Source organism: Prunus mume, linkage group LG6, assembly GCF_029339155.1.
Source record: "Prunus mume cultivar Tortuosa linkage group LG6, ASM2933915v1, whole genome shotgun sequence".
NCBI lineage: Eukaryota > Viridiplantae > Streptophyta > Magnoliopsida > Rosales > Rosaceae > Prunus > Prunus mume.
The window spans coordinates 11,752,346-11,774,234 of record NC_142703.1 but is presented as its reverse complement, the minus strand read 5'-3'; the positions used below and the strand labels follow the sequence as shown (position 1 = coordinate 11,774,234).

The 21,889-nt window shown below is 37.0% G+C and overlaps 3 protein-coding genes across 4 annotated transcripts; 2 read left to right on the top strand and 1 right to left on the bottom strand.

Annotated features, from left to right (window-relative positions):
• Nucleotides 1-32: 32 nt before the first annotated feature.
• On the bottom strand, nt 33-4,535 carry LOC103334621 (monosaccharide-sensing protein 2). 2 transcript variants are annotated; one of them, XM_008237594.3, is made up of 7 exons: nt 3,999-4,535; nt 3,790-3,911; nt 3,377-3,594; nt 2,539-3,105; nt 1,208-2,139; nt 915-1,102; nt 33-697 (listed from the first exon to the last, which is right to left on the bottom strand). In XM_008237594.3, exons 3-7 carry the CDS (start codon nt 3,453-3,455, stop codon nt 253-255), a joined length of 2,211 nt encoding a protein of 736 aa, XP_008235816.2. In that variant the 5' UTR covers nt 3,456-3,594; nt 3,790-3,911; nt 3,999-4,535; the 3' UTR covers nt 33-252. The 2 variants fall into 2 exon arrangements, with proteins under 2 accessions (XP_008235816.2, XP_008235817.2); XM_008237595.3 differs by lacking the exons at nt 3,790-3,911; nt 3,999-4,535 and adding an exon at nt 3,690-3,779.
• Nucleotides 4,536-10,252: 5,717 nt separating this feature from the next.
• On the top strand, nt 10,253-14,063 carry PHT3;3 (phosphate transporter 3;3). Its single transcript, XM_008237596.3, has 6 exons — nt 10,253-10,706; nt 11,772-12,121; nt 12,198-12,241; nt 13,156-13,370; nt 13,461-13,585; nt 13,674-14,063. Exons 1-6 carry the CDS (start codon nt 10,569-10,571, stop codon nt 13,726-13,728), a joined length of 927 nt encoding a protein of 308 aa, XP_008235818.2. The 5' UTR covers nt 10,253-10,568; the 3' UTR covers nt 13,729-14,063.
• A 2,304-nt stretch (nt 14,064-16,367) lies between these two features.
• On the top strand, nt 16,368-20,914 carry LOC103334623 (calcium-dependent protein kinase 26). Its single transcript, XM_008237597.3, has 9 exons — nt 16,368-16,731; nt 17,166-18,019; nt 18,359-18,502; nt 18,587-18,739; nt 19,192-19,307; nt 19,547-19,714; nt 19,855-20,079; nt 20,316-20,482; nt 20,661-20,914. Exons 2-8 carry the CDS (start codon nt 17,239-17,241, stop codon nt 20,448-20,450), a joined length of 1,722 nt encoding a protein of 573 aa, XP_008235819.1. The 5' UTR covers nt 16,368-16,731; nt 17,166-17,238; the 3' UTR covers nt 20,451-20,482; nt 20,661-20,914.
• Nucleotides 20,915-21,889: the final 975 nt, after the last annotated feature.

Here is a 21,889-nt window from a genome sequence, read left to right as displayed (position 1 = left end):
ATGTCGAAATTGGGATTGAGTAAAACAAGCCCTTTGCTATGAAGTAATCCCACAAATTTCATTCCGAACACATTGTACACAAAAGCTCTTGAAGTTATTTATATCAGGTATAACAAATGAGGGATAATTATACACGAGCCTTTCTACGGGGATCGATCGTACCAATTAAAAACAAGTAAAGAAAAAGTAAATTTGAAGCAAAACCAGGACGATAAAACAGCCAAAAAAAAATTTAGTCCACCAAGGACCAAGTCAATTGTTCTTGGCAGCTGCAGCCTGCTTTGCACCAACGGAGAAGAACTCGATAATCACTTCAAGGGGCATGCCTTTGGTCTCCGGAACTTTCAAGAAAACAAAAACCCAAGCTATGACGCACACAACCCCGTACATGCCAAAAACGCCACCAAGACCAACAGATTTGAGCATCACAGGAAGTGAGTAGGTGACAATGATGTCACCAATCCAAAACGTGAGGGCACATATGGCAATGCAGAGGCCTCGAACTCGGGTGGGGAAGATTTCTGCGCAGAGTATGTTGGGGACTGGCCCAAACCCCATAACAAAGAAACAGAAGTAGAGCACAACACTAACAGTCGAAACTGATGCATTCACAATACTGCCCATATTCACAAGACTTCCAAGGACTAGGATGACGAGAGATGCTATCAAGACCGGGATTGTGGTGAGCAGCAAACTCCTGTATTGTGATACATAAAGTTAATATTGACTTAAAAGCATTCTGAATGATGATTGACATCTTATTCTGAGGGAATTTTATCCACAAGATATTCATATGAAGTTAATAAATGTAAAAAAGAAAGAGCCCCAAAACTTGTCTGGGCCATGTTAATTCAAACAACGTGTCCATTCAGCCAAGATGCGAAGATATAACCAGAAAAACAGTAATAATTTACCTTCTGCCAGAGATATCCATGAGCCTCATGGCAACAGCTATACTAGGAAGCATCAACAAGGTTGTTACTCCACTGATAAGCAGAGATGCAGAAGCTGAACTAATGCCCATGTTTGAAAGAAGCACTCCAACACCTGCCTGCTCGAGAATTTGAGGAGTGTAGTAGAGAACCCCGTTTATACCAGAGAACTGCATTTTTTTTTCAAAAGATATAAGAGGTGCGAACATGACCGGCCAAGTAAAATTGGTCACAAGCACAACTCTAGAGGTTTTTCAGTAAATATTAATTATTACCTGCTGAAGTATCTGCATTCCAACCCCAACAACCAAAGCATGCTTGACTCCTGGTTCAAAAAGATCACTCCAAATTGGCCCTTTTGCAGCAGCTGCAGATGGGTGAATCATTGCTGGTCCAACTGGATGCTGATTCATAAGCTCTTTGGAATAAAGAGCAGGTTGACTCACCAAAGCAGCGGCCTGGATGAACTCACCATCTGTCGGTGCATCACCACCAGGAACCGAAACAATAGATCCACGACGAGATGCAGGGACACCCTCCTGGTGCAAATAAATTCTTTTGAATCCTCCTTCCTTATGTCCATCCTGGCCTTCTCTCTCAGACCATTTCCATGCCAGTTGCCAACCACCACCAATCCCGGTGCTACCAGCTCCTTCTCCACCAATGAGACTGTTGTTTCTCATGCTAGCAAGGCTCCCATGGGGAGGTGGGCCCAGGTCCTTTTCAAGGCTCGTTGTCTGACGTGATATCAATGGACTGTGCAAATTGTCATCAGAATCACCACCAACTGCATCAGATGCGTAATCATCTCCTTCTCTGGCGAGGCTCTCCTCATCCCACTCTTCTTGTCTAGCCTGATTCCCTCCCACGCTGAACATGCTGCCAAAGTGTGGGAAAAGCATACTTCGCATGCTTCCTGTATCAGGGAGCTTCTCATGTACACTGCCAAAGAGAGAGACGAGAGGATCAACAAGCCCACTTTGGTTTACCATGCTTGCATGCCGAGACACAAGTCCAATAGTGCTTTGATCAGTCACAGGTCTGGCAACCCAGGATTGACCTCGTTCAGGCCCATATAATTTGATTTTATCCTTTTCAGCAGATAAATCATGGTCATCAGCAATGTCATCGGCTGGGCCAATTATGTACTCCTCAAAAGATGTTTCACCCCCAACTCCAAGACCCTCAACAAGTAAAGCCATCTCACCTGTTGATCTTAGAAGGATCAATACCATTCAAACAATGCAACATTGTAAATAAAACAGTTATTTTAGTGAAGCAAATCGTGACAGTATTTAGTACGCTTTTCTGCCCATATAAGGCTATAAGTGAAAAGAGTCTTGATTTCTACAACTTTGTCTGCCAAACTGTATGACCAAAGGATCAAATAGCCCAAAAAATAACCCATGAGCAATAATACATACTTTCCTACTAACAAATGGCTACCCTCACCAGATGATGCAGTCTAAAGTGAGAAAGAGAGAAAAAGCACAAACCACTTGAGCAAAAGGTTTCATTCCATGCAAATAAAAGAGAAAATAAATCAATTTCTGTATCACAGCAGTGACCAATTATTCATAGATAAATTCAGAACAAAATGACTAACCAGAGACATCTTCTCTGCCACGCAGCCTCTGTAAAACGTGCTTGGCCTCAAGCATCCGCCCCTTACTTACAAGCCATCGTGGAGACTCAGGCAAGAAAAATACAGTCAATGCAAAATAAACAAGAGAAGGAATAGAAAGAATCCCAAGCATCAACCTCCAGCTTGGTAACTTTGTTAATGACATCCCAAAAACCATGCAATATGATAAAAACATTCCCCCTGAGCCAGTGAACTGGGGAAGGGTATTCAACGATCCCCTTATTTCAGGTGGTGCTGTCTCAGATATATAAAGCGGAACCAAGGTAACTACCAAACCAATTCCAAATCCATCTAAAAGCCTTGCCAAGAGAAGGATATAAACATTGGGAGCCCACAGCATTACAATACCACTAAGGAAGTATAGGACAGAAGAGATTATAAGCACAGGACGGCGGCCTAGCCAGTCTGCTATGGCTCCAGCGCATGTTGTAATCAAAGTTGCCCCTATAAGTGACATGGCCACTATCAGCCCTTCCACAGCTGGATCACTTTCTAATTTGAATTCCTTCTTTATGTACAAAACAGACGCTGCAGCAAAAACAGAAAAGGTCATTCCAAATGTAATTCGGTAGCAAAAATCACATATTCTTAACTTTTGGACTACCAATGAAGAAAATTCCAAGGCTAGGCATGAAGTAAACTTTTGATTAGCAATCGAAACAAAGCTAAAGAAGCAAATCTTCAAAGCATCTAAGTTGACTGTTGTTCTCAATCTAAAAGAATCAACTTTCAGTGTTGAAAAAAGGCAGACATAAAGCTATTGATACTCTCCAAGTACGAGTTGAAAGAGTAGATTTACCTGCGATAGTAGCGTTGTCCCATCCTTGCAATAAATTACCAATAGCAGCAGCAACAGCCACAAGCACAGCTCCACTCATCTTCCACTCAAAACCCAAAATCGATTGCTACCCTCTTAAGCAAGTCTCACCAGTAATTAACCAATCCAATCAAAAAACCAAAAACCCAGATCAAAGATCAATTATTTGAACCCGTTCTTGATCACCCAGTTCAACAATCCTGGCAAAAAAATGATCCACTATCAGTACGAGGGAGAGAAGCATAGGTCATTGAGGTTAAGGTGTTATAAGACCACTGGATCAAAAGCTAAATACCATTTATAAAACAAGCCAAAACTCAAACAGAAGCGCACACATAAGCAACCCAACCCAATAGAAAACAAACAAACAAACAACCAAGGTGATGAAGGTTTACCTGAAACATAGGCGTTTGATGGGTGAGTGGTGCGTACTGTCTGTAAATGCAATCACGCCGTCAAAAGTTTTAGACTTTGAGTCCTAGTTGATGATATTTTCTTCTCTTTTTTCCGGTTTATACTTTCCAAGACAACGAAACGCAAATTATTTGAGAAAAACAAACGATATTATTCGCCAAGAGAAAAGGTAGTAAAGCAGAAGAAGTACCCAAGAGGAACAGAGGTAAGCCCTTTTGGGAACAGAGAGGTGACTGTTGGACACCTGCCCTTGTCCTCCTCTCTTAGCCTTGCACGTCACTCTCCCTGATCAGACTGCTGTTACGTGTTCCGTCATCTTTCGCAATCTGTAAATTGGCCCTTTTCGAATTTTTCTAAAAACAACTCAACTTTATTTTCCAATTTTCACACACCCAATGAAAAGACTTGCTCTGTTTTCTTGAGCAGCAATGCAGGAGAGTGTCTGAAATGGGTTTTCAGAGAACTGGAAAACTTAACCAAGTAGCCAGGCCAAGGCCGACTCCTTAGGTAGGTTAAACAAACCCAATAGAAAAATAAAAATACTTAAGAATTTGCTAAAAATGAAATTTTGGTACTCAAAAAGAAATCCTTAACTTTTAGCCAGCAAGCTCAGCACAACACAGCACCAACCCAGCTCAGCGCTTGAATATTCCAACTTTCCATTAATGTCATTATTACCTAATGGACAAAAACTATGAACAAATAAACAAAGCAAAAACGCAAGACCATGTTGGCGTGGGGATTTGGCAAAACTAAATATATAAGCACTAAACCAAAGCATATAGAGTCCCTGTTTGTGTGTGATTAAATCACTTTTGTATTGAATTAAAAATAATAGATAAAGCCAACAGGTAGAACCTAGTTGTCTTCAATTTGAACTCTCGTGGTACCGCGACAATGTGTGTGAAAGAAACTTCCTCCTTATATAGTTTTTTTTAAATAAATAAAAAAACCAATCAAATAAAGCAATGATTTGAAAGATGAAATCGATCGAATCGGATTCGTATGAATGACAGTGAGCATGACCTTGTTGTAATGGAATACAACTAGCGGACTAGGAATCCACCACTAGTACAGTTCCAATAAGCAGGGATCACCGCGTCCATTGCTTTAGTTATCTTTTTTCATTTATTTTTTATTTTTTATTTTGTGCTTGTCATATTTCCCTACTTTTTCTTCTCTTTGTCTTGGTGCCCTTTATATATATATTTGTTTTTTTCCATTAAAATTAGGCTGGTTTTTTATTTTTTGTTTTGTATTTACCTTTTTGTTGATGCATCAATTCATGAGTGAAGGACCCAACAAGTTGTGGGGTTTATTCCATGGTTGGTCTGTCAAGTTTACTAAGAATTTGCCAGCCCCACTTGTGTGTGGGTCCTGTGATTGATGTGGTGGGGAAATTGTGGCTTTCAATTATTTATTTTGATCTATGATTTCATCATCTAGTGTTAATTATATGATTTTATTTTGTTGGTCATGGTTCAAATCACAGATTTTCTTCTAACAGACTACATGGGATTACTAGTTCTTCATGGAATTTCAAATATAAATATATTTATCCTAACTAATGGTATAACTTATTTAACCTAATTGCATTGGAGATTGTTAATCAACATAAAAGAAAAGGATATTGATTTTTTATTTTTTTTATTTTACATACGATAGTCTAAACTACAGGAAATGGAGGTTTCTCACACACGCACAACTAAGATGTCATAGGAATTCGAACTTGAAACATCTTGTCTACTAGTCAAGGCACTTTTTCACTAGGTTAGAAACCATTGACTCTTCTTATAATCAATAACAAACTCTTACCGACACTTTTTACTTAAGAAGAAAAAGTCCAATTAATAAAATTATCCCTTCTTTCTTTTGTCTTTTCAAGTTAACTATCCATTTTATGTAATTAAAAATTGTTTTTTAAATCATTGATATAAATTAGCACAGAAACAAGAAGGGCACATGAACAATGACCGTTATCGGCAGGAAAATTGTAAACTAGGCCCATGCCATGTGGCCAAAAATATTATTCAAAGAGGATGCATACAGGGGACCAAGAAAAATAACCCCATTTTGTACCATTTTGCTTGTTGGGCATGTGAGTGATCATGATCCTGTCTATTATGAATATGACATTAAAAATAAAATAAAAAATCAAAGAAAGAACCTTCTTCAATATGAGAACAAAAAACGAGAAGTTGGGCTCTCACAGCATATTGATCTTCTCCTAACTGTTTCAATCGAAGAAGGACAAACTATATGGGTCTAAGACTAAAGACAACACGAGGCAGGCTGCTCTCTAAATTATATGATTTTTAGAATCTAAAAGCCCATTGGGCTAGACCCAAATCCTATTTTGGTACAAAAATTCTTCCTAACATCCTAACGAAATTGCTACCAACGGAAGATTCTTACATACCACGAGTGTATATAACGTTTTTCTCGTAAAAATTAATAACTAGGAAAATACATGAGGTGTGGACACGTGATAAGCATGCGAAGGAGTGTGGTCATAAGACAAGGACTGGTCTTTAAATTTTTCTAGAAAGTATGTCTAGTCTAGTGGTACGGTGTGATAATGATATTTAGTTAGTATTGGGTCAATGCTTCTTGTGATCATTTAGTGAATTAATTTTTGTTATTTTGATATTAGAATTGAAACTGTCAATGAAAATAAGGGTTTGTTTGGGAGTGATTCTGGATCACTTATGAGAAGAAGCACCTCCCGTATACTTATCCATAAGGCCCCGTTTGGTTCATGGGAAAAGAGAATGGGAATTCAATTGCTTTCCCATATTTGGTAAGTCCAGACATGAAATGGTTGCCTAACACATGAGAAAGTAGGAGAGAAAGTGAAGTCCTTCTCTTAACTTGGGTTTTGTTTTCCCTTCTCATGGGAAAATTTGGGAATATGAGCCAACATTTAATGCACAATTTTCATGACTATTTTGTCCCTATGAACAATTTAGAATTACAACGTATCATTAAATGCATTCTTTTTTTATTTGATTTAACATGGGTATAATTGGAAAATTATACAAACTTTGTTTTCCATTCATACTCAAAACAAACATGGGAAATGAAACAAAATGAAATCTTCTTGTTGCTTTCCCGACATTACCAAATGTGGGAAAGGAATCCTTCATTCTCATTCCTTGGGAAATGACATGGGAAGTAATTTCTCCTCAAATCCATTCTGTGAACCAAATGGGGCCTAAAATCACTAAAATGATTTTAAGTTATTCTGAGAAGAAGCACCCCCAATGCGCTTCTCCATAAAAGTGATTATTTACCTATCTAGAGTTACTCTCAAACAAGCCCTAAGAGTGTAGCAAACCAACTCGCTACATACACAATTATGTAACATGAGGAAGCGGTCAAATGACCTAATTTTGAGGGAATAATTGCATAATAAATAAATGAGAAGTGAATATAAAGTATGTCCATATAAATTGCGTTTTCTACAATGAGAACTTGCTTTATATGCGGACACAATTATAGCCTTTTTTATATATAGAAAAATTGATAGTATTTATTGATGAAATTGAACAAGTACAAAGCCACAAAAGTACTGAAATCGGTACAATATCTCTAGTGACCAAACATGTTGATTTGATCTAGAGAAAATTACATCAAAACCAACAAATACTTAAACCCCTTATTCAGCAACGTCTATACTCAAACTAATAATACAGATCCATTGTGCAACGGTAGAAACGGCAAATCCATATCACAGCTGAAAATTAAAATACAAAATATAGCAAACTCCTAAAGAGTTCTTGAGAATTAAAATAAAATAAAACAAACTCCTAAAAGAGTAATAATAGACTAAAACAAATAAAGAAACAGGACCACTGCTTCATATCCTTTCCAGCAACCAAAGAGACTCATAACGCCATATCGACTAAACCCTTAGGGGGGTGTATTCAATTAGGATTTTAAAAGACTATTTTGGGATAAATAAGTCTTGTGGTATTCAATTAAGACTTTTAAATAATCTAAACAAGTCTTGTGGTATTCAATAAGGACTATTAGGATTTTTTAAAGAGGGTGTCCAAATCTAGTGGTATTCAATCAAGACTTTAAACAAGTAACAAAAAGTCTGTTGGTATTCAAAAACTTGCTAATTTCGAAGGATTTTTTTTAAAGAAGGAATTTGTGTGACTTTTTAGTGGGAGGTATAAATACCAAACCCTAAAAAAAATCTCACCATAACCCATCAGACTTTTCACGTGAGATTTTTTTTTTCTCTGCAAGAGAAGATGAACAGTTCTTCGTGAAGATAAATAGCTCTTCGTGAATAAGATATTGCTTCCTTCTCGTGCTATGTCTTCTTGTGCTATGTATCAAATATATGCCATGCTTGTATATAGTCTGTGCTATGTTGAACTTTTTTTTTTTTTTTTTGTGCTGTTTTGGTTGTACTTTGGTTGAAGTATTTGGTTTATAATTTGGTTGAACTATTGTTATTGTAATTTGATTAAACTATTTTGGTTGTACTATGGATATGTCTTTAATGATTTCAATGGTCAGCGTTTGTTTGAATCAGTCCCTTTTAGCTGTCTAATGTTCTTGGTCTTGATAATTTGTTTCTTGTGATAATTCTTCCTATGGGATTTTCTTGCTCAATTCTTATCCTTCCAGATTGATTTTCTTAGCCCATATGGACGGTTTCTTGTGATTATTCTTCATACAGATTATAATTTTTTTTGGTAAAGAGAAAAACAGCTTTTAGTTTTTTTCACTTATATATTATAGTTTTTTTTTTCACATACATAAAGAGAAAGACAGCTTTTCTGGAAAAAAAAAAAAAAATTAGAAAGACAGCTTTTAGTAAACATGGACAGTTTAGTTTTTTTTGTTTTGTTTAATATTTTTTTTTTTACAGCTTTTATTTTCTTCTTTTTATCGTTTTGCAGTCTCGTATATTTTTATATATACGTATAATGTCACAACCGAGCATGTATGAAGGTAATGACATGGAGGAAAAGAAATTGATGATGAAGAAATAGGTGAAGACGAAATAGATGACGAAGATATAGATGACGAAGATATAGATGATGAAGAAATAGATGACGAAAATATGTTTTATTTATTTATAACTTTTCATACTAATTTTATATATAATTAGGTAAATATTTCCTAGTGGATTGTGGATCTTCATCTTCAGTATTACCAGTTAATGAAGAAGATAATTTTGAACCTATTATTCAAACCCAAGAGCAGCAACGAGAAGATGCTAATGCGTGGAGGGCTAGCATAGCTTTAGATATATAGAGAAATGCTATTTAGGAGGACATGAAGCTACATCAAATTGGCTATTAAAAGATTGGGAAAATTGTATTGGGTTTTACTTTTCTTTATTAAAATTATAATTTCTTTGTTATTGAATAATTTGGTTGAACTATTATACTATTACCATTGCTCATCATCTAATAAGTTGGTTGGTTAGCATCATAAAAGTAAAAAATCCATGTGGTCCTTTCAAATCTTATAAATTCTTATGATATAAATCTTTTAAAATCCAAACGTAAAAAATCTTGATTATAAAAATCTTTTAAAAAAATCTTTTAAGTCATTATATTCCTAAATAGTCTTTTAAAATCCACAAGACTTATTCATCTCAAAATAGTCTTTTAAAATCCAAATTGAATACACCCCCCTTAGTGTTGCACTAGCTAAACCCCAGCCCACACAAACTGACAACTTCCATAATTGTAACTCCAAACTCTAAACTAGAGCCAAAATCATGTGTATATGGACTAAAAGCAATGACTAAATCATGGCGACGCAGTGGCTGCTTCAACATCAACTACAAACCAGCATAGCAACCGATGCTACCCCACTGACGTGGGCACTACCATCTTTGCCTGCAACTAGAAACAGAAAAATGAAAAACATAACAAGCAAAAAGTCTCATCACAAACCAAAACTCTAATCCCTATGAGGAAATGGAGAAGGAAAAGAAAGGGGGGTTGAGAGGGAAGAGAAAGGGGAAAGAGGTGAGGGAAGAGCATATGCGAATACAAATTAAGTAAATTTAGGTTTTAGTCACAAAAAAACTTTCATTTTTTTGGAAAAAGTCAAAATTTTTCCCAAAAAAAATAGAAAAACCCATCAACTTTCAAACCAAAGACATGTAAATGTAAATGATTCCTTAGGAAATCCAAAAATAAATAAGAGCATTTTTGTCCCTTAAAATGTGAAATTTTCAAAATTCATTAGACTGTGTCCGTGTTGAATGCCAATTACCGGCTATACACATATGCGGTATGCAAAAAATTTGTAATGACTATTGTTCCCAATTTGTTGGAATGTGTTGGTCTAAAAACTCCAAAAAGTCCAACTAATTCGTTCACGAGCAACTTATGGGTCACGCAATAAAGGGCAAGGGTTTGATTAGTTGTGAGAGTTTAATTAAAGCAAAGCCATATAGTTGGAACCGTAAACGTGGACGTATAGCTAGCAAGAGAAATCGTCCATGGCATCGAACTTTTTTGTTCAAATCTCCACCGCCACGTAACACTAAGAACCTCCTTTATTCTCCAACGCCCTAGCTTGTAGCAACTACCAAGTAAGCTGCGCCTCTCTCTCTCTCTCTTTATTTGCCTTTGCTCTGTCTCCGTTGGCAGAGCCGCTATTTGACATTTGGCTCCAACCGAAGACTCTATGAAATGGGTTTTGGTCCACTTGGGCCTGGAGCTTGTAGGAATGTGATTATTTGAGATAGGAAGTGAGAATTTGGGAACAAGGAAAGATCATGAGAAAGGTTGAAGGGAGGCTGTGTGAGGAATTTTCACCTGCATATTATGGGCTCTGCACTGTTGGAGGAATGCTCAGTGCTGGCACTACCCATCTTGCAATCACGCCTCTTGATGTCTTGAAAGTTAATATGCAGGTTCGTTTTCTTGGTTAAGTTTCGTTGATCTTTTCTGGGTTTTTTTTTGTTAACCAACGTATTTGCTTGTTTTACTGTTTACCATTTCTCTCGGGTGCTTGGGTAGTGGTATCGGTGTTCAAGATGAGAACTTTGCCATTGATGACAAGGGTTTGGAGGGTTTTGTTACTTTGTCTGACATTGATTACTATTTGTTTGTGGAAGTGGAAGAATTTTTTAGCAATGAAAGGATCTTCAGCTGATCGAGTATTGTTCATGGGTTTAGGGTTTATGTCCTTATAACTGTTGTCCTGTTCATCATGGTTGTCATTCATTTCCCTGATTCCTTCTTGTTGTTATTGTGTTGGATGTCCTTTTTTCCAATACATATTCTGTTGGATGTTTGCACAAAAGGTTCATACTTAATTTACTTTGCACAAGAGTTTGATATTATTTATTTTTTTCCATTACTCCAGTCTTATATTTGTCAAGTAAAGGTGAATGCCACCGGATGTATGACCAATTTTTATTAATAATACATTAGCCGCTGTGGTTGTTTTATTCTTTGTTTATTTATCGTGGGTCTTAGGGGTAGTTTGTGATGAATTGGTACTACATGCAAGGATTGGCATGGCAAATTAGGTAACTATTTGCAGTAGTAGGACACTAAGTTTAAAGTTTTCTTTTAGTGTGTCAAAACCCTGTCCCTGCCTTTATAGATAAAGTGGTCATGTATCTAAAGAATAGAAGTTGCCAGAAAGGGAATGAGGGTGTGGGGAATAGAAGTTGTCATGTCCTCGACTCCAAAAAGAATAGTAGTAGTTATGCATCACATGGCATGAATCACAGATCAATAGAACTAACTATCAGATACAAATTTCTGTTCTCTTTCCAGTGATGAAATTTCATATAGTTGCTTTGATTTCCTTCTATTCGTTTCAATTGCCATTTCTGCTACTGCAGATTCATGTTTCAAGGGATTTGTCTCCCATATTTTTATCTCTTATATAAATTAGTTTCTCTTTTGACAGTCGAGGACATAATTCTTCTTAAGAATGCTCTAATAATGTAACTTGTACACTTTAGGTAAATCCAATCAAATATAACAAGATGGCTTCAGGGTTTTCTATTCTTTGGAAAGAACAAGGCCCTTCTTCTCTTTGGAGAGGTTGGTCTGGGAAACTTTTCGGATATGGTGTTCAAGGGGGCTGCAGATTTGGTCTCTACGAATACTTTAAGAAGCTTTACTCTGATGTATTGAAAGATCATAGCAGGAGTACCATATTCTTTCTCAGCAGTGCATCCGCTCAAGTATTTGCTGATGTGGCTCTCTGTCCTTTTGAAGCCGTCAAAGTCCGAGTTCAAACACAGCCTTACTTTTCAAAGGGCTTGGTTGATGGGTTTCCAAAACTATATGCAACCGAAGGGCTAGCTGGGTAAGTTACCCAAATTTTTTTTTATCATTCTTCTCCTTTTAATTTCTCAATCCTTATCAGCTAATCTGCACTGCAGCTTTTACAAAGGACTTTTTCCACTTTGGGGTCGAAATCTTCCATGTAATATCTCTATCTCTGCATTTTTAAAATTTTCATTTGCTTGCTTGGTAGGATCCATGGCTATGAATTAAAAAATATATTGGGTGGTTTGTCACATTAGAATTTCAAGGGTGTGGTATGCTGTCCTGTTTTTGCCAGCATAGTGAACAGATAATGCAGTTTTGAGGTTCATGTCATCTCCCACTTCAATAATGGATTAGTTTCACTGTAAAATCCTATAGTGATGTCTGTCAAATAGTTGTTTAAATCATGGTGGTTTTTGGATATATCAACATTGCTAGAGCTGCATTGTTGCTAGCATGTAGTACTGTGGTTATTTCCTAGTAGAATCGTTCACTTCTTTTGTATCTTCTATTGCTTGTTGATTATCCTGTGAGATTTTGCATACAGAACCTTGCATTTTTTATTTTTTTTAATTCCACCAAATAATCGTACTTAGTAATATAGGAATGTGAGCAAAAGGCTACTTGATATCACACATTGCTATTTGTTTAATTATGTTTTTCCCCTCACACAAAACCCCAAGGTGATCATTTGCCCTTGACCAAACCTTCCTACTCTATTTGTACTCATTTTGGTTAAGTGCTATGATCGGAAATGTGAAATCAGGAATGGTCCTGCATCTGTTCAGAACAGGAAAACATGAGGTTTTTGGCAGTTACCTTTGAGAATGAAAAATTATGCCCTGTGGTTGCGTAGAGTAGCATAATGTGTATGGTCATTATCAAGGTGCTACTTGTGTCGTGTCCTACCCAAGGATCAGCTACATGCTTTCTGGCATTTATCATGAGAACGTTGCTATCTGTTCTCAGTTATCATCATCAAGCACTCAGTAGAGACTGAAGATTAGCATGTGCTGTGAATTTGATACAAATATTTATTAACTTTTTTGATGTGAATACTGTTCTTCACAGTCTCAATGATAATGTTCACGACATTTGAGCACTCAGTGGATCTGATTTATCACAAAGTTATGCAAAGAAGAAAAGAAGATTGCTCAAGAGCCCAACAGCTTGGTGTGACATGTTTAGCGGCCTATGCTGCAGGAGCTGTTGGTACTGTTATTTCTAACCCTGCAGACAACATTGTTTCCTCTCTATACAACAAAAAGGCTGACAATGTGATGCAGGTAGCCCTTTGAACTAAGCTTTTCTTTGGTTTATTTCTAGTAATTGAAGGAAAAATCATCAATTGCGTTGGCTTTATATCTTATCTCCAGGCTGTGAGGAACATCGGGCTCGTTAATCTATTTACTAGAAGTCTTCCTGTTCGGATTACACTTGTCGGACCTGTTGTTACCTTGCAGTGGTTTTTCTATGACACCATTAAAGTTCTATGTGGATTGTAAGTGCATTTCACTTGATACAGACACAACAGCATATTTCCTTTCCTCATTTCATCTAATTATAAATTCCATTTGAAAAAATTTCAGGCCTTCCAGTGGAGGGCTTACCAGGCGTCTTGAAGAAGCTAACCTATCAGCTTAAGATCATTAGATTAGATAAAGAACAATTCAATAGGATCACTGTCTTTGAGGATGAGATAGTCACTCCTTGGGGCCAGCAATTACTACAACTTTGATCCTTCGTTATGTCACGGTTCATTTGCGGTATAGGTGGCATTTTGAGTTGAGAGTTTTGTCGTATCCGGGGTTTATTAATTTATATCCATAATATTTGAAGGTCATGCAGTCTAGCTTCATGATACTCTATGATTTTGGGTACATAAGATGAGATGTAAATAGCTTCTGCATGCTTAATGCTTTATGTTAAAGTGCAGCAGCAGCAGCAGCAGTTATAAAATGTGATCCTGCTTTGAAAGACATTTTGTATACTTGAAAAGAAGTGTAATTTGTGGCAATAGGTTTCGTGGAACCTATAAAGTAAATTGCCAATTACACTTTGTCGAACCTTTCTTGGGTGCAATGCAAGTGCTATGTGGTCGTGAGTCTTTTGGCTAAAAAGTCTACCAACTAGCGTGGTCCGATATTTGAGGGCCAAAATCGAATGCTTTTCGGTAAAAATTAAAACTTAAAAATTAAAAAGAAAAGTATGCCTTTGCTTTTTCTTTTTCTCTGTTTTTTTTTTTTCCCCTCCGGTGTGAGTTATATTAGTGGAAAGAAACTCCATTGGAGTTCGATTTTCCTAGGTGCCATGAGGGAGTGGGAATCCACCGAAGTGTGCATTTGCTTTGAATTAAGCTTTCTACAGTTTCGATAAAATAAAATAAAAAGCTTTCCACAGTAAATTGAGATTGTGGATTCTGACGTATGTGACCTTTAGAAAAATCAATGTTTATGTTGAAAAAGTATGCGAGAGAGTATAAAATGATTTGGATAAACCAATGTTTATAAAAAATTATTTAAAATCATTTAAAGTGATTTTCTCCACATAATCGCTTAAAATCATATAAAATAATTATATAAAAAAGCATGTGAGATGTGTTTTTTCTTATAAATAATTATAGCTCTTCCAAACGAGCCATACATTAACGGTCTATAATTACTCACTCTCTAACGGGAAACTAATACCAGCATGCTAGTACTGTTACATGTGAATGCATTAATAGTTCAGAGTCATCCACTCGATCGTTGAAGACTGGTGTTAGCATAATCCTAATAGGATTTTGGCTCCTCAACATAAGTTAGATGGAATGTCAAGGTCATGCACACGAGGCAGCGAAGTCAAAGAGTCATATGGCTGCTAGGCTTAATATATATACAGTCCGCGAAGCGATTTTTCCCTTTTCATCCTTTCTGGTTGTAGTGAGTTGACTACAAATTGGCTGTGCAAATTTGGAGTGACCCTCTAACGATTTGAATTGGTCAAGCACATCTGGCACTTATCCATTTGGCTGGATTATCGTGTGGACCACCCCTCCTAATTAACTGGTTTTGGATTTCACTTGGCAGCCAACAAAAGAAAAAAGAAAACTACCCTTCATACATAATAGTAACTTTTTTTGTTTGGGAATGGTTGTTTTTACCTTTCCTTTTTTTATTATGGGTCAGAATTGACTGTTGCTGACCCATAAATGAATGGCAAGCATACCAACTTTTCTGTGGAGGAACTGTTAAAAGGGCAAATTTGTACCAAATCTATCCATATTTATCCATCAAAATGGAAGTTTTTAAGCCTCTTTATTAAGCTCTTATCTAACATGTAGAATAATAGTTTAATTCCCTTCCTCTCTTGATCAGGCTCTAAACCTCCTTTTAATCATAATATAAAGAAAAAAATGATGTTTATTTGTAAGTAAAAGAATAATGAATTGGTAGAATTTGGCCTTACACAACACACAAAAGGAATGGTGCCATCAGTTTATTTGTACATATAATGATTGCAAAATTGTCTGCACAAACATACCTATATTACTGTTTTCTGTTATGAAACTAGGCTATAATCTACAAAAAGATTTGCACAGATCATTTTATTTACTTTTCTTCCCCTCCTTCGTTGCCTTATTTCCTATTTTCAGTTGATAGAAGCGATATTAAAAAAGAGAGGAGAAGTCTAACTTAGGATCTCGAATATAGGATAAATGCTCAATTGAGCTACAAAAGCCTATGGCGTCTGAATTTTAATTTAAATGCAACCGTTGTATGAAATATGTGCGTCAATCTACTACTCACATAATGTTAAAAACTGTAAGACATGTGTTGCATGCAACTAGTGAATGCAAGTTTTGCCAATTTAACTTGTGATGCAGTTTGGAGAATCAAACAGCGCCTCTGACACAAAAAATTGTGTCTCTAAATTTAGCTGCCAGAAAAACCAGCTCGAACATTTTGACCAAACAAACCTCCCTACACACCCACCGCCATTCACCGCCACGTGTCATCCACGCACCAATCACACTCACATCGCAACACCCCATTCTCGGAACCAACCCGACCCATAATCTCGGAACTCGCCTTTTTCACCGCGGCTCTACTGGCAGGTCAACATGGTAACTTTAACTTTTTTTTTTTTTTAACCTCCTTCCCCCAGTTCCAATCCAAGAATGCCGTGTGCTCCTTTTATTTTCATTGTTCAGACAAAAATAAATCACAAAAGATTAAAATAAATAAATGGAAAATTATTGGATGACATGAAGGCCATTAAAAAAAGACGCGTTTTAAAATAGCTGGTATATGGTTTTTATTTAATTAATTGCAAAAATTAAAATAAAAGTGAAGAGAGGAGAGAGAGGGAGTGAGAGAGAGGGGAAGGTTAGAACTTGAGATGAGAATAGCTGGTCAGCACTCACCTCCGATGTTTCCCAGCAACACCATCCCAAAATAACAACAATCCAAAACAGCCCCTAATTAACAAAAATATAATTTTGGAAGAAACCCATTTTTTCAAAATCATTATAGCTGTAAAGATTATTCCAATCTCAAAGCCTTTTGTTGATTTTGAGATCAAAATCAAATCTTCATAAGCACCTTGTTCTTCTCCCACCTTGTGTTTAATTCGTTCACACTCCCGTCCTTTCAAGTTTTTCAACTGGTAAAGGCCCCATCTTTCTCTCTCTTTCTCTAAAAAATGTATTTGCTTTGTTGCTTTCTATCTGTCTTTCTGTGTGTGGATATCTGAATCTTGGTCTTTTTGGTTTTCTGGTTGCTGGGTTGTTTTATTTCTGTTTAAAGATTTGATCTTTGTGGTTAATTGGTAAGCTCTTGTTGCAATAATCGTATGTATGATATGGATTTATATCATGGAAAAACTAGAGAAAAAGAAAAGGGTCTTTCTTGTGTTGCATGGAAAATTCAATTTCAATGCTTTGCTTGCTTTCTTTTTCATGGTTAATGGATTCATATATGTGGAGCCCATAGGTCTGATCTGCTTATTATGATGATGAACTTTTCTTGGATTTGTTAGCCATGCTTATTGCTTATTTTAACTTTGACTGAATGTGTTATGTACTATTTGCATGCTTCCAGAGCGAATTGATGAGAAACCAATTGGGTGTGGGAAAGTCTGTGAAAAAGTCTTGAGGGGATTTGTGATTGTTTCATGGGCAACACATGCCGTGGATCTTTCAGGGGGAAATATTTTCAGGGCTACAGCCAGCCCGAAGACCAATCTGCTTCCATTTCCAAGCCCAACACCTCTTCTGACCATTCGACTTCTGACCACTCCCCATCCAGCTTGAAATCTCAGCACAACGTTCCCCAAGAATTCTCCAAAGTCAGCCCCAAAACCAAAAACAACCATAACAATAGTAATCCACCCATCATTAGTCCCAGGAAAGACAACACCATGAGGAGATGCATTGATAACCAAAGCTATTATGTGTTGGGTCATAAGACTGCCAACATTCGTGATCTTTACACGTTGGGTCATAAGTTAGGACAGGGACAATTTGGGACTACTTATTTATGCACCGAGATTGCTACGGGCAATCAGTATGCATGCAAGTCTATCTCCAAGAGGAAGTTGATCTCAAAGGAGGATGTGGACGATGTGAGGAGGGAGATTCAGATAATGCACCATTTGGCTGGTCACAAGAATATTGTGACAATCAAGGGTGCCTACGAGGATTCACTGTACGTTCATATTGTGATGGAGCTTTGTGCTGGCGGTGAGTTGTTTGACCGCATCATCCAGAGGGGACATTACAGTGAGAGGAGGGCAGCTGAGTTGACAAGGATTATTGTTGGGGTTGTTGAAGCTTGCCATTCACTTGGTGTCATGCATAGAGATCTAAAGCCCGAGAACTTCTTGTTAGTTAACAAGGACGATGACTTCTCTCTCAAAGCCATTGATTTTGGACTCTCAGTTTTCTTCAAACCAGGTAAACAAGCAAAAATAAATGTGGTTTCCTTTTTGAATTTTTATTTATGATGATCTGGAGCATAGTAAATAACTAGTGCACTTCAATAGTATAATTTTAATAGTAAAATGGAACATCTTATGTTAGGGAATTTGATTTTCTACACTTGTATTTAATTTATGGGTTATATCAAGTTCGTGTGCATTTGAGTAGTTAAACACATGTAGTGTGTATATAGTAATAAGTTCTCTTAACTTCTGTTCTGAATTTATTGGTACTGTTTCTAGATAATAATTGAAAAGCTGGAATGCATTGCAGTGTCACTGTTGTGTCTCTTTAACTCTTTCAACTGTCTTTCAGGTCAAGTTTTCACTGATGTGGTTGGAAGCCCATATTATGTTGCTCCGGAGGTACTCCTCAAGCATTATGGACCAGAAGCAGATGTGTGGACTGCAGGCGTTATTCTGTATATTTTGCTAAGTGGTGTGCCACCATTTTGGGCAGGTAATGGTGGTTTGGTATTTAGTGTGAAACAGAGGTTACTTCATGTTTTCTATTACTGAAAAGTTTTACTTGTTTGGTGTACAGAAACTCAGCAGGGGATATTTGATGCGGTCTTGAAGGGATATATTGACTTCGAGTCAGAGCCATGGCCCTTAATATCTGACAGCGCAAAAGACCTAATCCGGAAAATGCTCTGTTCTCAGCCTTCAGATCGCTTGACTGCTCATGAAGTGCTATGTACGTTTAAACCTTATTTTAGTGCAATAATGTGCATGGTTTAATGTGACCAGAATAGGAAGTTTATTTGTTGTTCGTTGTTCTCCTTTTCTTTTCGTTGGATGGAGCATGTCATTATTACTACATGCACAATATTTGCTGTTAACGACATTATGCTAAAAATTTGCTGGATAAAACTTCAGGCCCTTTTAAGTTGAACTCAGCGCATTCAATGTCTAAAGAGAATCAGCTATGTTTTCTTGAGAAAAAATTTGGCTAAAAAGGAATAAATTTTAGAAGGCTGCCTAGACTAACACCTGTTGCTTAGCTTTCCTTGTTAGTGTGAGCTTTTTCAAATTTTAAGAAATGAAGATTTAGAAAGACCGTTGAAGTGTTATTCATCATAATTGCCCAGTGTAAATTGCGCACTTTTGCTACTCTCAAGCTTTCAAGTGACGTATTTTCGTTTTCAGGTCACCCTTGGATTTGTGAAAATGGGGTTGCTCCTGATAGAGCACTAGATCCAGCTGTACTTTCTCGTCTCAAACAGTTTTCTGCTATGAACAAGTTAAAGAAGATGGCTTTACGGGTAAGTGCATGCAGGAGACTGAAACATATTGTTACGCATTTTGTGTCAGTTTTGGTATTTCTTAGATTCTTTACTCATGCAGTTTGGCTTGGTATTTGGAACGCACATTTATAGTTCACGCATATGGTCCCTCAAATCTCAGGGCCCACTTTATAGTTCCTGTTGACTTTTGGGTTGGCATGCCCCTTAACTGGGCTAGATGGTAGAACTTATTCTCAAGATTTCTAATGTATTATCAGGTAATAGCTGAAAGCCTTTCTGAGGAGGAGATTGCTGGGCTGAGAGAGATGTTCAAGGCAATGGATACTGATAATAGTGGTGCTATCACATTTGATGAACTCAAAGCTGGCTTGCGAAGATACGGCTCTACCATGAAGGATACAGAGATACGTGATCTTATGGATGCAGTAAGATGCTTGTTTCCAAATAGATTGTTTTATAGGCTTACAGACATGTCTAATTCTCAATCTTGTTGTTAATGTGCCAAATTCATTATCTTTGACTTTGTTTATGTTTCAAAAAACTAAGCTGTTTTACTTCTTTCCAGGCTGATGTTGACAACAGTGGGACTATTGATTATGGGGAATTCATAGCTGCTACAGTTCATCTTAACAAACTAGAACGTGAAGAACACTTGGTTGCAGCCTTTCGATACTTTGATAAGGATGGAAGTGGTTATATTACAGTTGATGAGCTCCAGCAAGCTTGTGCAGAACATCACATGACTGACGTTCTTCTTGAAGATATTATAAGAGAAGTTGATCAAGATAATGTAAGTCATTAAAATTTCATGAGGAAAGTGCATATTTCTGCTTTATCAAATAGTTGACCAGAGTGTTTGATTTCTATTCTCGCATGCATGCAGGATGTTAAACTAAATGTTACTTAAACTAATTGTCTGCTTTATGGAAATAGTTTAATGGGGAATTATGTTTTGTACCATCTATTTTAAGATTTAGGCTTCTTGCTATAAATGTTACTCAAGCTTCAATTCTCGCATGCATGCAGGATGGAAGAATTGACTACGGTGAGTTCGTCGCCATGATGCAAAAGGGCAATGTGAAAGGCAATATGCCTATTGGAAGACGGACTATGAGGAACAGTCTAAATTTGAGCATGAGAGATGCACCAGGAGCTCTTTAGCTTCCAACTAAGCACGTCAGCTTTATGTAAAGGTATCATTTTCTGCATTTTTGTTTTCTCATTTATCTGTTCCACTTCTAAGATATCAGAAGAATTTCAAAAGATTCTTCTCATGTTTCCAGATAACCATTGTAAGGAATGTTATTGGTGTTTTAGCCTATGTGGGAGACTTTTATACTATTTGTAAGTAATCTTACTTGGTTTTGGCAGGTTGTACAGCAAAGTCAGAAGAGGAGATTTGGTGGTAGAAGTTTGAGAAGCAAATTTTAATTCCTCAACTCCAGTAGATTTCAATAGGCCCCAGAAGATTTGAGTTGTGGAGATCCTGTTTTCATTTTTGTGTAGTGAAGCCTTTATGTTGCTGTATGACCACAGAACATGTTGTAAGCTTTGTTGACTCCAGAGTGGGAAGTGTTACAACTATTCAAAGATGCTAATTTCTTTTTGGGTGTTTTCCTTTAAAAGATGTTTTGTTGGTGTCATATGATTGTTGTGAAGGCAAATAACTCCAGGCTCCATCTTGACCAAAAAAAAAAAAAAAAACTCCAGGCTCCATCCGCCACATGATAAAGCGAAACAGAAAGGAAAAAAAGAAATTACAGCCTTTTTTCTTAATCAAATAAATTACAGCCTTTTAAACACTGAGAAATAATTGTATTCTTTTTACTTTACTAACAATTCATTAAGCCTAATTTCATGGTGCCCTCATCGGGCTTTTAAAGAAAATGCCAATACACAACGAGGTTTAGTTTAATGAATAAAGGTCTATACTTGCAGATCAAATATCTCAGGTTCGAATTCCCACGGCATCATAGTTAAATACCAATACCTAACGGGTCTAGTTTAATGAAAAGAAGTTTTTACTTGCATATCGTAGATCTCGGTTCGAATTCCCACAAAGATTATAGTTGTGTGTGTGAAAAATTCTTTTCCTATAGTTTAGACTATTACTTGTACTAAAAATAAAAAAAGCCAATAAATGATGGGTTTCTTTCTAGTTGTGTCATATTGTTGGAACTATGTTGTTGCTCCTATCACGTGCATATTTGTCTCATTTGTTGAAGGTGTTTGTGGGAGCAAATTTCGTCCCACTAGAATATTCTCTAAGATTCCTTCGTCTTCCACTTCTCTTTCTCCTGTAAAACAGATCGGGTAAAGGACCACACCCGGGTGTTGGCCAAAGGCCCTCCGATGCCTAAGTTAGGTAGGGTATTTCAAGGAAAACCGGGTGGCCGGAGCCGTGTGTGGTGGCCGGAGCCTTGTGTCAGAGAGAGAAAGAAAGTGGTGGCTAGGGTTTGTGAGAAGTAATTTCTGCAGAGTTTCAGTAGGAATTTAGACGTACCTTCACCTTTGTGCGTAGCCAAGTATTTATAATGGTCTCGGAGATTAGGGTTTTAGAGGAATAATTCCATAGATGGAAGGGAATTATTCCTCCCCTA

What these genes read in the sequence shown, in the direction of transcription:
- LOC103334621 (XM_008237594.3), bottom strand. Translation starts at nt 3,455, where the DNA reads ATGAGTGGAGCTGTGCTTGTGGCTGTTGCTGCTGCTATTGGTAATTTA. An exon ending in GAATGCAGATACTTCAGCAG is followed by an intron (nt 1,103 to 1,207) that starts GTAATAATTAAT and finishes AAAAAAATGCAG; the next exon opens with TTCTCTGGTATAAACGGGGT. An exon ending in ATGGATATCTCTGGCAGAAG is followed by an intron (nt 698 to 914) that starts GTAAATTATTAC and finishes ATCACAATACAG; the next exon opens with GAGTTTGCTGCTCACCACAA.
- LOC103334623 (XM_008237597.3), top strand. Translation starts at nt 17,239, where the DNA reads ATGGGCAACACATGCCGTGGATCTTTCAGGGGGAAATATTTTCAGGGC. An exon ending in CTCAGTTTTCTTCAAACCAG is followed by an intron (nt 18,020 to 18,358) that starts GTAAACAAGCAA and finishes ACTGTCTTTCAG; the next exon opens with GTCAAGTTTTCACTGATGTG. An exon ending in TACGTGATCTTATGGATGCA is followed by an intron (nt 19,715 to 19,854) that starts GTAAGATGCTTG and finishes ACTTCTTTCCAG; the next exon opens with GCTGATGTTGACAACAGTGG.